The following is a 14,132-nucleotide window of genomic DNA, read 5'->3' as shown; positions in this document are numbered from 1 at the left end:
GAATATTTTATAATAATCTATTAATGCCATTTCGTCCTCCATTTATTCCAGCGCGGTTTAAAACTCGTGCACGGACACAGTGAAGTATAAACAGTGTTGATTGTTCCAGCCATTTCCAAATGTTGTTGTGTCTTGTGAAATGTTGTGTTTTGACCTTCAGGGCCACCGTACTAACTGGATGTAGAAGACAGGTATCATGGGATGAATATAACTATCGTCAGTTATTAGAGCAGTGTACAGTTTCCTCATGTGCTGAATATGGTAAATGGTAAATGGCTTTTCTACCTATTGGTACTCAAAGCACTTTACAGTCATAGACACATCTACCCATTCGCTCACACACATTCACACACCAGTGCCACGCACTGGGAGCAACTGGGGGTTCAGTGTCTTGCTCAAGGACACTTCGGCATGTGGCACATTCCGGGGATCGAACCGCTAACCCTCTGGTTCGTGGACAACCCGCTCTACCTACTGAGCCACAGCATGAAGTCTTTACTGTGAAAGTTTTTTTTTCTCCTTAAGGCTGATATAACTCATAATGGTAACAATTTTCTCTCATCGGATAATGTGGATGGACTTCGGCCGAGTAGGGGCGTCCACTGTAAATATCTGCAGTAAACTAAAGGTAGCCGTAGCTGTTTCCCCAAAACTTTTCAGGGCGACTTTGACTTTCCACACCTCGCGACCGCGGATATGACTCCGCAGGCTAACAGGGCGGTTGACCCTCACCAATAAACGTAAACAGTAAATGTTAGCTAACATCGTCTTATTCATGTTGCTCAATGTTCCTGGCTGATAAAAACATCGGCTTTATGAAAACTATACGTCTAAAGTGACTACTTTGAACCCTGACAAACATCTGATAAGTTTTAATTGTCCTTACCTTGTCCATAACTCTCCAAGTCGACTTCAATTTGTGCAGTGAGGGTGAAAAGATGGCTGCCAAAATTCCTGCAGAAGTTTTCCGAGGGGGCGGAGTTTCCAGAGGAAACATAACTATTTTCTGTTTTGTTAACATGACTGAGACTTGTAGACTTGGCATCCACCAAGATTTAAGGGATTATACATGATTGAAGCATGTTCAGATGAGAACATAACTCAATCATGTCTTCTATACGAAATGTATACATGTAAATTGAACAATCCCCCTTTTCCCCTTTTTTCAGTGTTGAGTGTGGCAAATGAAGTTTTTATTTTGAAGGGCTGTTTTTGCACGAGTACCGTAATGCTTCGACTAAGGACAAAGCGCAAAAGAACGTGGGGGCTGGCTTGACCGTGTTCTCCGAAGTGGATGCTTGCTTTACCGCAGTCAAACACACCCTGGGAAGCCAGCGCTAGACATCAAACCTTATGCTACTCATTACTCTCACCATGTCCTCTTCTTCACCACAAATCAGGGCCGTTTCTAGCTTCGTGGGGGCGCTATGCAAGATGCTGTTTGGGGGCCCCTAGTTTGTCAAACTGTGATGAAGAGATTCCTAACCCATAGATGAGCAAAACAGGCTACAGTTAAAATTAAATATCTTAAGTTGAGCCATTCAGGAAAGTTAAACTGATAAAAAACTATAATACAAGGAAAACAACAATCCTCTATTTGTCAATAAAAAAAAAAAAGATTTTGAGTGTTTATAAAAATGTTTACTTCAGATAAAAAAATACAACAAACCAACATCTATTTTAAAGTGCAACAATGAAAACAAAACAACACTAAAAATAATCCTTATTTAACATCACAGTCTGACAGATCAGCAAAACACCTAATTAGCCATAGCAGCTTAAGTAGCCTCTTGTTAATGATTAGCTTTGCGATTAACATTAGCATAGTTAGCACGGTTTTCGTAACTTAAAATAAATGCCTCAAGATCACAGTGCCATGAAACAACAACTAAAATAAACCAAGTGCATCCATTTTCACTGTTGGTTCCACTCCAAGGCTCAGACAACCAACTCTCTGTGGTGGAGCACTTGTAACGCATGGACACAGGAAGGGCCTGATAATTAAAGGTGCAATAACTCAAAACCATTACCAGGGGGAAACTTAACTTGTTTTTCCAGTCACTGACAGGAGTCAGAACACCCATTGTGAGCCTACCAATCTCACAGAAGTGCTATGACAAATAGGCGAAGTACAGCTCAAGTTTAGAAGACAAAGAAAAATCTGATAAAAAGGGTTGCATGTTTTTTTTGTTTTTTTTTTTTAATGAAGGCTATTACAAAGAAAGGCCAATAAATTATTTTAACAGCCTATGTTTCCCCAGTCTGTCAACAACTGTCTGTACATCATACAGATACTTGTACAAAGCTGAACATGCGATGTGCCCCAGGGATCCGATCTTGGTCCTTTCAAGTTATTTGTCTTCACATCACTTTTGACAGAAACTCAAACTCAGCTGATCTCGGACTTAGTTTAACTTTGACCATCAAATTATGAGATCTAAGCATGAACAAATTCACAGAGAAAATGCATAGTATGTTATACTGCAAAAAGTGTATGAAGTCAGTAAATTAATAGATTTGTTTGTGGTCACAATCATCTAAAAAAATGACAGATAACCTGAGCCATATGCATTACATTAAATAATAATAAAAAAACTATAAATAAATTTAATAGTTTTGTATTCGAGCAGGTGGTCACTATGCCTTATATGCTCACTTTCATGAAGGATTTTTGTATGTCTGTGTGGGTCATTCAGAGGGAAGCAGGCCAGCAGTGGAAGTAGATTACAGCATTTTGGATATTAAAGTGCATCTGCGTCAGAGATATGTATATAGTATGCCGTGTATGTGGACAGCTCCCCATAACAAAATGTTTTTCCTGAAATACTGTACATTTAACCCATAAAAATTGTCTTGGTGCGTATGTGTTTTTAAACGTTCACACCTATAAAGAACGACTTTTATTAATTTTATATAAGAATGCATGTTGATCAAGTAAATAATACTATTTTCTCAATTCAAATATATGTATATGTATGAATATGTCTCATGTGATGCATAGAATTTGTTTTTTTTTTGCACATTTTTCTCAGTCTGATGACATCGCTTCCTTTTTAATTCTGCGTTGGCAGTAAATCAAAGAGGCTGCTCTAATGGAGACTGACACATCTGTAACTCTATTATGTGACTCTGGAGCATTTGAAATGTAACGCTTTCATTATTAAAACTGCAGTGTCTTTGCTCGTGAACATTTGATCAGTATGCAAAAGCATACAGTATGAAAATGATTTATTGCAACTCTAATGTAATAAGATGAAACCTGGTTAGGATACAGTGCTGACATTTTGGGAAATTCACAAGAAGACTGATAACTTGTTTGTATGATATATTTTAGAAGTACATGGAGAAGATTTAGTTACTGTTGTACAAAGCCAGGCTAACTCTTTCCCTTGTTTCTAGTCTTTATGCTAGGCAAGTCTTGCTTACATGTCACTGAAAATGTATAATAATAAATCCTTCCAGGGTCACAAAACATTCCTTCAAAAGGATGTCTTATGGAGGAAAATCTGTGGTACATTAATGGCTATTTGGCATCCCTGTGCATATGTATTTGTTTAGAAGTTGACACCAAGTACTCACTTGCCAGTTCATATAGTAAAAACAAATGCATTGTAATATAATAGTCCTGCTCCAAATCTTAGCTTAATGAAAGTTAAGGTATTCAGCAAATATCTCAATAATCTCCTTTGTGTTTAATACACTTTAACAGCACCACAAACTACAGTCAGGTCCATCTTTTTGGCTCTATACACCACCACAATGGATTTGAAATGAAACAAACAAGATGTGCTTTAACTGCAGACTTTCAGCTTTAAGGGTATTAACATCCAAATCAGGTGAACGGTGTAGGAATTACAACAGTTTGTATATGTGCCTCACACTTTTTAAGGGACCAAAAGTAATGGGACAAATGAACAATCATAAATCAAACTTTCACTTTTTAATACTTGGTTGCAAATCCTTTGCAGTCAATTACAGCCTGCAGTCTGGAACGCATAGACATCACCAGACGCTGGGTTTCATCCCTGGTGATGCTCTGCCAGGCCTCTACTGCAACTGTCTTCAGTTCCTGCTTGTTCTTGGGGCAAGTGAAATGCATGCTCAATCAGATTCAGGTCAGGTGATTGACTTGGCCACTGCATAACATTCCACGTCTTTGCCTTAAAAAAACTCTTTGGTTGCTTTCACTTGAAATGAACTCTAGACCTTTTATCTGCTCCTTGTAAATGGGATAATGAGGGAATAACACACACCTGGCCATGGAACAGCTGAGCAGCCAATTGTCCCATTACTTTTGTTCCCTTAAAAGAGGCACATATACAAACTGTTGTAATTCATACACCGTTCACCTGATTTGGATGTACATACCCTCAAATTAAAGCTGAAAGTCTGCAGTTAAAGCATATCTTTTTCATTTCATTTCAAATCCATTGTGGCAACTGTGCATGGTGCCAGGCTCTTTGTTTATATGCTAAGCGGATATCCTCCATTTGTACACTCTTAGTTATGTTGCTATAAGCCTGCTGGGAGATGATGCCATGATATCTGGCCTCTAATTTCTTTTCTCTGGCACCGAGCTCCTATCCTCTAATTACTACACATGCATTTGTGTGCTCCCATTGTATAACATGCTAATATTTGCGTGTCCCCATCTCCATTTCCCTTAGATTTTACATGTATGCTTTACTCAGATGTATGTATCTGACAGATGTCTATCTCATTCCTCTTGCTGCTTTCCTCTCTGTCTTTTTCTGTTTATCTATTTACTTTTTCAATTGTTTAGCACAGTGGTTCCCAAAGTGGGGGGCGCAGAGCCATTGCAGGGGGGGGCGCAGGGCGCGGATGGAATTAGAGGGTGACAATTTTTTCGGGACACGGTATTCCCTCGGGAGTCCCCCAAAGGGGAGCCCACCAGAGAAAGTTTGGGAACCACTGGTTTAGCACACAATTTCAGATAGTATTGGGAATTGCCTTTCACAGATTCCAGAAATCTAATAGAATGTCTTCTTTGTCTAACAGCTAAAAGGCCAAAGATATTTGGTTTACTGTCAAATAAGACAGTGAACTATGAGGGAACCGTAACTGTGCCATTTTGTCACAACTAACAACCATAATCATTGCATCTCTTATTAAAACAACTGAATCAGCACTTATGTTCTAATGGTCTGAAATACCTGTTTACACTTTTTACCACTTAAGGGCAAGGAACCATATATAGTAACTTCATTGACCTTGATTTTCTACATGAAAACTTCTGAAAAACGTCACAAAAGTAAGAAAGTCTTGGTATCCCCTCCAGTAACACTATAAGGTTGAAATTTTGAATTTCCAAGTATTTCAATAAGTTCCCTATAAAGGGTCAATAAACACAAATAGAGGAAATCTACAGTGAATTCTTGAGCTGCTGTCTTGGACTAATGCACGTACAATATGCAAAAAGAGCTGAATGTTCTGCCATAAATGTTATTTTAAGTATTTACAAGTACAGTATGTGTCTAACATTAAAAATATCAGACTGATGTCACTCTCTGCAGAGGTGCCGCTGATAAAGACCGCAGTTTCCATGTAGGGCTGAAATCTGTCTACAGTACATCTTCCTCCAGCTTCACTCACTCTGCCACCAGGAAAAAAAAAGAAATGACTGACAACAGATGAGAAAAGGAAAAACAGAGAAAAAAGAGAAAATGAAGAGGACAGATTAACAGTTTAATCTTTAGGCCATCAATCTGTGACTGATCTGGGAACACACCCTGTTTTTGTCTTTGGCCTTGTTTTAGATTAGATTAAATTCAACTTTATTGTCATTACACATGTACAAGTACAGAGCAACAAAATGCAGTTTAGCATCGAAACAGAAGTGCAATACGCAGTAAGTGCACGTGGCATAAATATTATGGTATATAAGTAGTATTGTACAGGTTCTTTTACAGCATATTGACAATATTTACAGATCAAACCTATGTACAGGTGAGACCATATATACAGGTGAATGAGCAGGATATACATAATGATTGAATGAAGTACTATGAACATATTATACAGATGGATTTGTTCGTTAAATGTGGGTAGACTATAAACAGGAACTATAACATAATTTACAATAAAGGAGATGGGCAGATGATAAAATAGGCGATACAAAAACCGATAAAGTGAGCAATTTACAGTGCATAAACAATAAGCAGTAGCTACCTAACATTACTAAACTAGTGCAATATTCAGGATGGCTGAAGACAGATGGTTCTTCTTCAGTGTCCTCAGGAAGAAGAGGTGCTGGTGAGCTTTCTTGACCAGGCTGGAGGTGTTAATGGTCCAGGACAGGTCCTCCGAGATGTGGGCCCCCAGGAACTTGAAGCTGGAGACACGATCGACGGTCATTCTGTTGATGTAAATAGGATCATGCGTGCTTCTTCTCTCCTTCCTGAAATCCACAATGAGCTCCTTGGTCTTACTGGTGTTAAGGAGCAGGTTATTGTCGGCGCACCATGTGGCCAGGTGCTGTACCTCTTCCCTGTAGGCTGTCTCATCGTTGTTGGTGATGAGACCAATCACAGTGGTGTCGTCTGCGAACTTGATGATGGAGTTGGATCCATGCACAGGTCTGCAGTCGTGGGTGAAGAGGGAGTACAGAAAGGGGCTCAGCACACAGCCTTGTGGCACACTGGTGTTGAGTGTGACAGTGGTGGAGCAGATGTGGCCTGATCTCACGTGTTGTGGTCTGTTGGTCAGAAAGTCCATGATCCAGTTGCAGAGGGAGGTGTTCCAAGTTGCTCCAAGTTTGGTGATTAACTTGGAGGGGGTGACAGTGTTGAATGCTGAGCTGAAGTCAGCCAACAGCAATCGTGCATAGGTGTAATTGCTGTCCAGGTGTGAGAGCACAGAGTGCAGTGCTATGAAGACTGCATCGTCTATGCTCCTGTTGCTGCGGTAGATGAACTGGTGTGGGTCCAGTGTGGAAGGGAGGGAGTCCTTCAGGTGTGCCAGGACCAGTCGATCAAGGGACTTCATGATGATGGGTGTGAGTGCTACGGGGCAGTAGTTGTTGAGGCACGTCGGGTTGAAGTGTTTTGGCACTGGCACGACGGATGTCGCTTTGAAACATGTTGGCGAGGGACAGGTTGAAAATGTCCGTGAAGATCCCAGTGAGCTGCTCAGTGCCGCGTGGACATCAGTGGAAGAGAGTGTGAGGAGCTGGTGGTCTGCAGGGAGCGGTGTCTTCGTTGTTCCTCTCAAAGCGAGCGTAGAAGTTGTTGAGCTCGTTCAGGAAGGAGATGTCCGTGGCTGAGGGGGTGGGGTTGCTGGGATTTTAGTCAGTGATGGCCTGTATGCCTTGCCACATGCGTCTAGGGTCGGAGTTGGAGAAGTGACCCTCTATCCTCAGCTTGTAGCATTGCTTGGCCTTTTTGATGCCCCTCCTCAGGTTTTCCCTGAATGTGCTGTAGGCCTGTGTATCCCCTGATCTGAAGGCAGTGTTACGGGCCTTCAGCAGGAGCCGCACCTCCTTGTTCATCCATGGCTTCTGGTTGGGGTACGTGATGATCTGCTTCTCTGTCGTGACGTCATCGATGATGGAGGTGATGTAGTCCATAACAGAGGCGGCATAGTTGTCAATGTCCAAGTGTGAGCCACAGGTGGCCTGAGAAGCAAACATACTCCAGTCCGTGCGTCGAAACCTTGTGACTTAGAATGCAGGAAAACCTGAAGTGAAAACTGACCATGCACAAACACACACACACACCCAACACTAAAACTGAAACCTTCCCTGTGCCAAGCTACTGGTAGTTTGAAAGTGACAGATGCACAGCTGGTCATTTGACTACTGTATGGAACTACCTGTGATTGGGCTGTTATTTCCGGATGCAACTGTCTTTCACCTAAATTTATTATAATCTCCCATTGTTTCTGATTGAGATCTGCGTGCACGTACAGAATACAAACATGCATGTGGCCGTGTAATCTCTGTGGCACTGCAGGAACGTGGAGTGTGCACTTGGCCAGTGTTCAGCAGGCAGCTCACAGGATTATGATTATGGCCATATCTCTGTTTGAGACAAAATACAAAAAAGCCAAGAGGGAGAAAGAAGAGAAATATAGTGAAGGAAGATCAACTGATTGAGAGACAATGAAAATGAAAAGGCTTCCGATTTCCAGATGCTGTAGAAAGAGGCAAACAAAAGCTGGAGAGAACAGAAGGCCTGTATGTTTGTGCTGGATTATGTCCGTCGGGTAGTGTCTGTGTGTTCCAGCTGTGGACAGTGGATTATGCTAAAATTCGTGTCTCTCGGTTTTAGTCAGCCTTTTCTGTGTCTCGCTGCGGAGGAGGATTTCAAATTTATATGGGGAAAACAAATCTGTAACAGCTTGTGACAGCCATCACATCAGCCTATTGACACCCAACAGGAGCTGTGGAGGCATTATGCGAGGAGAAGACAGATACACCGCAGCAAACAGTCAGTAGGCTGCGACTTGGCAGTTACACCCTAATGCTCCCTGTGCAGTTCTAATCCACTGCTCTGTCCTTCAACAGCCCTACACACATGGTTTCACACTCACCAATAACACATGCACTCATATGTACTCAACAGCAAATTACTTAACGACTCGCACTGCTTGTCACTGACTGAGTGAAAAAAGCAATCACAGCAGATGTCACAACAGCTCAGCACATCCGTATGCTGCCACAATCACTTTTGTCGTAATGTATATATTAAAGCAAAACTACAAAAGTGAAAAAGTACAAGTTTTACAGAAATTAAATGAACCATAACATTGTTTGGTAAACCTAAACATCCTAATCTTTAAAACTGTATAAGTTCTCTTTTTAATAATAATCATGCTTTACAGACCCTGGCCATTAATAAAAGCTCTTTGATAGTCGCCCAGAAGAATTTTATAATCCAAAATGATTTTTCACAACCTGTCCTCATTAATAGTTTATAGCAGATAAATAAAACAACAGTAGGCTACATAAGTTATTTATCACAAAGAGATAAAGTACATATACAAGCGCAAGAACACATAAAACATTACTAATGGTTTGACCTGTAAGAAATTACAAAGTTATGGTGCTACAATGAGGATGAGGAGTCTTTTATAAGATATGTAACACTAAATATAAACACGATTATAGTCAAATGTCTTTCAATAAATAATAGTGTAACTGTTTAAACTGAGATGCTTTTAGCAACAGGGAATACAGAGATACGAACAGTGAGTACCTGATATAATTAATTTCTGAAAATTTGATACTGAAAAGTCCGTCACGTCTATTCACCTGGATTCATAAGCTCTAGTTTCACACCATCGCTGATAAAAGCAAGCCAGCTTACCTGGAACAACACAAGTTGTTATCAGGAATATCCAAAGTCCAGTCTTTTCCATATCCAAACCAGCGCTGCCAGCTTCTCGCTGTGGTTAAATTCCCAGAGTGAATTTGTTTTACTGCCTCTCTCCTCACCGAGCGCACCCCCTTCTTCACAAAATGTCAACCGGCAAAGATCCTCTCAAAGTTGAGTCTTGAGTCATATTTTGTGTCCCCCTCCCGTGACTGATAGCAGAGTTGCAACAGTCTCTATTCGGCTAAGGCTTGGCGGGGATAAAGCAGCTTAACGCGTGGGCAGATTATTTCCGAGATAGCCTGCCCCCGGTCCTGACTGACTGATATCTGTCATTGTGTGAGGGCTGAGCTGAGCAAAGCGAGAGCAGGTTGCCGCGAACAATCGGAAGGAAAAAAAGTTACACGTACAATCTATGTCTTGTACACACACCCTGAGCTACTGTCTAAAATCTATCTCGCCTCCTCCAGTCTCATCAATCAATCAATCTGCTGCACAGTATAAACATTCCTGCACACGATAATTGCGGTTGGATTTAAAAATAGATTTTCTTCTAGCGATGGTGTGAAAGAATTCCATACTCTGTTAGGTCATGTCTGTTGTGTGTTCTCAACGTCGTCTTCACAATGTTGTAATTTTGCTCTGAAAGAAGGACAAATTTTCATCTACATGATTTTTTGCTCAAATGTATGTTGTAAAACAGTATTTTGACATTTTACATGCCCACAGGTGATGCCCACAGGTGATCCCACTATCAGTCTTTTTGACTATGAAGTTTAATGAAGCTTAGATGGCCTGGAAATCCTAATAGGGAAAGTATAGTGGAAATCGGATGTCTGCTGCCTAAATTATTTCCATGTACACTGTAGCTACCCACATTTTCCTCATACGGTAGAGCAGATTTTTCTTGCTTCAGTGCAGATGTCTTCCAGCTCAGAGATCTGAGCCCACAGTGGGTTTGATGAAGGTGGTTACCAGTTCCACCACTGCTGTTTTCCCTACACTGTTGTCTCTACAGAAGCCTGAAGTTTCTGTGCTTTGTTGGCACACAGCAGTTGGGTTCTTCAGATGCAGGCTGCTGTGAGGACTCTGTAGCAGGTGGAAGTTTTGACGAGGTAGAAGGTTCACTTCAGGTGTCAAATTGACCTGTTTTCAAGGCATGGGCAGCTGTAAAATTTAATCCATCAGTTTTGGCAACATGGGTGCATCTGGTTTGGTCTTTGGACAGACTATGCAGTTTTCACTGCAGGTTGTGGTGATTTGACTTGTCGCTATCTTGTTATTTGAATCCCGTTTTAAAGTCAGGAATTTTGCTGAAACGGATGGAGGAATGAGATGGGATAAATGCAGAGAAGGAGGATGAAGTTATGTTTCAGAAAGCTTCAACTTAAGCAACTGCCAAGACCCGAGAGAGGGATTAGACCTGGGCAGGTATATCCCTTTGCTGTTCAACACCAACAAAAACTTGTTACAATGGTTACATTCACACAAGGTAGGCTTCTTTTCCAGTATGAGTGTTTGGTAATTACAAAGAAAACTTTAGGATGAATTTAACAGCACAACCAATTAACATTATGGTAGGGTCAGATTCAAAAACAACCTGTAGGGACTATCCTTCAAATTGTTATTTTAAACATTTGCACATGTGCCTCTTTACATGTTATTAATTTTGCTTTGTACCTTCTTGGCATTTTCAGTTTGTTTTTATGAACTGGATGGCATCCACAGTATCAGGGACGAACTGGCCATCTGGCATACCGGGCATTTTCCCGGTGGGCCGACTTGCTATTTGGGCTGACAGTCCCGACACTTTTTTTTTTAATATATATATTGGACTGACCGCCCCATAAAACCAGTAGATCAGCGGCCTGGTTGACACTGGGCTTGCCCAATCACATTGTAAAACACCAACTAATTTCGCTTTAGTCCTGCCTGCATAATGCATTCAGCAAAAAAATAAAAAGTTTCCTCGTCACACATGTGGCTATGATAAAAAATATGGTTTTACTACCCAAATACATATTCTACTTAATGTTATCAGCAGACTAGCTTCTGACAGAAGATTGTAAGAAAAGATGCCGGACTTCAACTGAGCGATTTATGATCACTTTTATTGTGTAGAGACATTCCTCCATAGATGTAATGCACTGTAGGAGCGAGTGGCCCTGTTCCAAGATGGCCTCCCTGTAGGCACGCCGCTCCACTAGGCGGCAGCGCTCAATGAGGCGTCTATGTATATATGTCTATGGACTTTCCTTCTCCAGAGTGAGTCCGACGCTCTTTTTTTTTTTTTTTTTTTGAACAAAACTTTATTAATAATTGTGCAAAACAATACATTTCGAAACAGCCACAAAGACTACCGCCAGGGGGTTACATACTTAAAGGCATTTTTAACAGATTGCATTATAAAATTTAATATACTGTTTGACTTCATTCTTAAATGTAAGAAAAAAAGGGTTTTGATTTGTATCGACATTTATGAATATGTCATTTGGCTACAAGGATAATAAAATTAATGATGTAATATTGTCAAATTTTGGTAAATGGAAAGACAGTGAAGCCAAACAGTACATTTTCAAAACAAAGGGAAAAATCTTGGTCAATAGAAAGGGAAATCAAATTACAGACATCTACCCAGAAACGGGTGGAAAAAGGGCAAGACATTTTTAATACATTGTGAAAAAAAGACTTTTAGAAGGGTAAATTCTGTGGATTATTTTGAAGGATACTTCTTTTACTTTATTATTTATCATGTATCTAGCAGGTAAGTTCCAGATCTTTTACCAGTCAAGGTTGTTTATTAAGTTATTCCAATAAGTGATTACATATGGAATTGATACAGCTTCGGTCTGAAATAAAGCACGTGTAGACCGGTGACTGTTGTGTGTTGATGAGAAACAAATCTGGCCAGTTGCAAGTTTGGTAGGATTTATAGCCAATAATGTTGGGCTCTGTCCTATTGTGCTTTTAAATAACATAGAGACACCAGCAGGGATTGCATTTATAACAACATTAAATTCACTAATTATATTTTAAAGTGAATTCTTGATATGTAAGTAGTGAATCATTGGAGTTAAATAACTGATGGACCAGAAATATATTGTGAATAAACCAGAAAGCGTAAAATAAGGATGTATGATGTCTTTATTATTCCATATGTAATATCTATGCGGGGAAAAGTTGTGTTTATAAATTAATGACCAGGAGAGAAGCATCTATGAAAATAGGATAATTTTAATGGGACTTTTTCAATACTGTATACAAAATAAAAGGAAATTTAAGCCTCCTACTTTAGAAAAAATAAAGTTTGGTATGAAATTCTAAAGTGAAGATGGGTTCTTGATAAATTGTTTAAGCCAGTTGATTTTGAAAGTATTATTTAAGGTGTGAAAGTCTAAAAAGTTAAGGCCGCCCTTATCATATTTGTTCATTATTACTGATTTTTTAATGTAATGAGTTTTGTTTTTCCATACAAAGTTAAATAGCATTTTGTCGATAGCTTTTAAAACCTTTTTATTAATGTCAAGAGATAAAGCAGTATATTGGAGGCGGGATATTCCCTCGGCTTTGGTTAATAAGATTCTGCCTCTCAACGATAAATCTCTCTGAAGCCATTGATTCAGTTTTTTTCTGGGTTTTATCAATAATTAAGTTAAAATTCAAACTGCATCTGGCTTCCCTATCTTTATTAATGACTATTCCTAGGTAAGTAACAGAGTCTTTTATAGGCATACTACATATAGAAGGGATATTGCAAGATTTAAGAGCAAGCAATTCACATTTCTTAATGTTCAAGCAAAGTCCAGATGCAAGGGACAAAGTATTTATCACGTTAATAGCTAAAGGTACCTGAGAGCTATCTTTTAGAAACAAAGTTTTATCATCAGCCAGTTGGCCATCAGCCAAGGAAAAAACGATTAGAAGTACTAGCATGCAATTTGATTGAGGAATTTCTGTTTTTATACATTATACAAAAATTTTGTAGTCATTATTAAGTAAAGAAATTGGGCGCCAGTTGTCGATAAGGAGTAAATCCTTCTTTGGTTTGGGTATTAGAGTTATAAGGCCTTGGGTTAGAGTAGGAGGAAGGGATTCGTTGTTTATGCATTCTGAAAAAAGACCAAGGAGGAAGGGTGCTAGCTGTTTGGAAAAGGTTTTGTAAAATTCGGAGGTAATACCGTCATTACCTGGAGATTTATTGAGCTTGAGGTGTTCAATAGCAGATATAACTTCCTGTAGTGTTAGTGGTTAATCACAAGATTCTTTTAAATCACTGTCAATTGATTTTATTTCTGAGAGAACCCATAAATTGACAGGTAAATTCTTCACAGTATTTTGAATCATATAGTTTAGTATAAAAATCTGAACAATATTTAGCTATTTTTCGAGGGTCATTTGTAATATTACCATCAATATTTAATTTTTGTATGGTATTATTTTTAGCCTGCAATTTTTCATGTCGAAAAAAATAGGCAGTATTCTGCTCTCCTTCCTCTAGCCATCTCCTTATACTTCTTACAAAGGTCCCCTCAGCCTTCAACCTATAAATGTCATCTAATTTGTTTTGTAAGTTGATTAATTGAAGTTTCCTTGAGCTTTTTGTGTTAAAGATGTTATTTCTGAGATAAGGTTTTCTTCTTCAGCTTTTTTTGCCTTGACAATTGAACTACAGTATGTTCTCAAGAATATTTATAACTCAAATTTTAAAAGTTCCCAGTTATTGCAAAACTTATTTTCTGATAAGGATTTTTGTCAGTAACATTCAATTAATGACTGGACAGTTTTAGACACCGTTTCATG

The 14,132-nt window shown here is 39.4% G+C and overlaps 1 protein-coding gene across 1 annotated transcript in view; it reads right to left on the bottom strand.

Moving 5' to 3' along the window:
* The window catches only part of nectin1a (nectin cell adhesion molecule 1a), a gene marked incomplete at its 5' end in the record, with an annotated part of 33,733 nt that extends 24,355 nt beyond the window's left edge, over positions 1 to 9,378 (bottom strand). Inside the window, one exon of the mRNA XM_084564940.1 lies at positions 9,327 to 9,378. Coding sequence (XP_084421066.1) covers positions 9,327 to 9,378 — 52 coding nt within the window. The remainder of the gene's footprint in view (positions 1 to 9,326) is intronic.
* Between the last annotated feature and the right edge of the window lie 4,754 nt (positions 9,379 to 14,132).

This window comes from Chelon labrosus (genome assembly GCF_963514085.1).
Source record: "Chelon labrosus genome assembly, chromosome: 17".
Taxonomy (NCBI): domain Eukaryota; kingdom Metazoa; phylum Chordata; class Actinopteri; order Mugiliformes; family Mugilidae; genus Chelon; species Chelon labrosus.
Note: the sequence above shows the minus strand (reverse complement) of the source record. Positions and strands in the feature narration are given on the sequence as shown.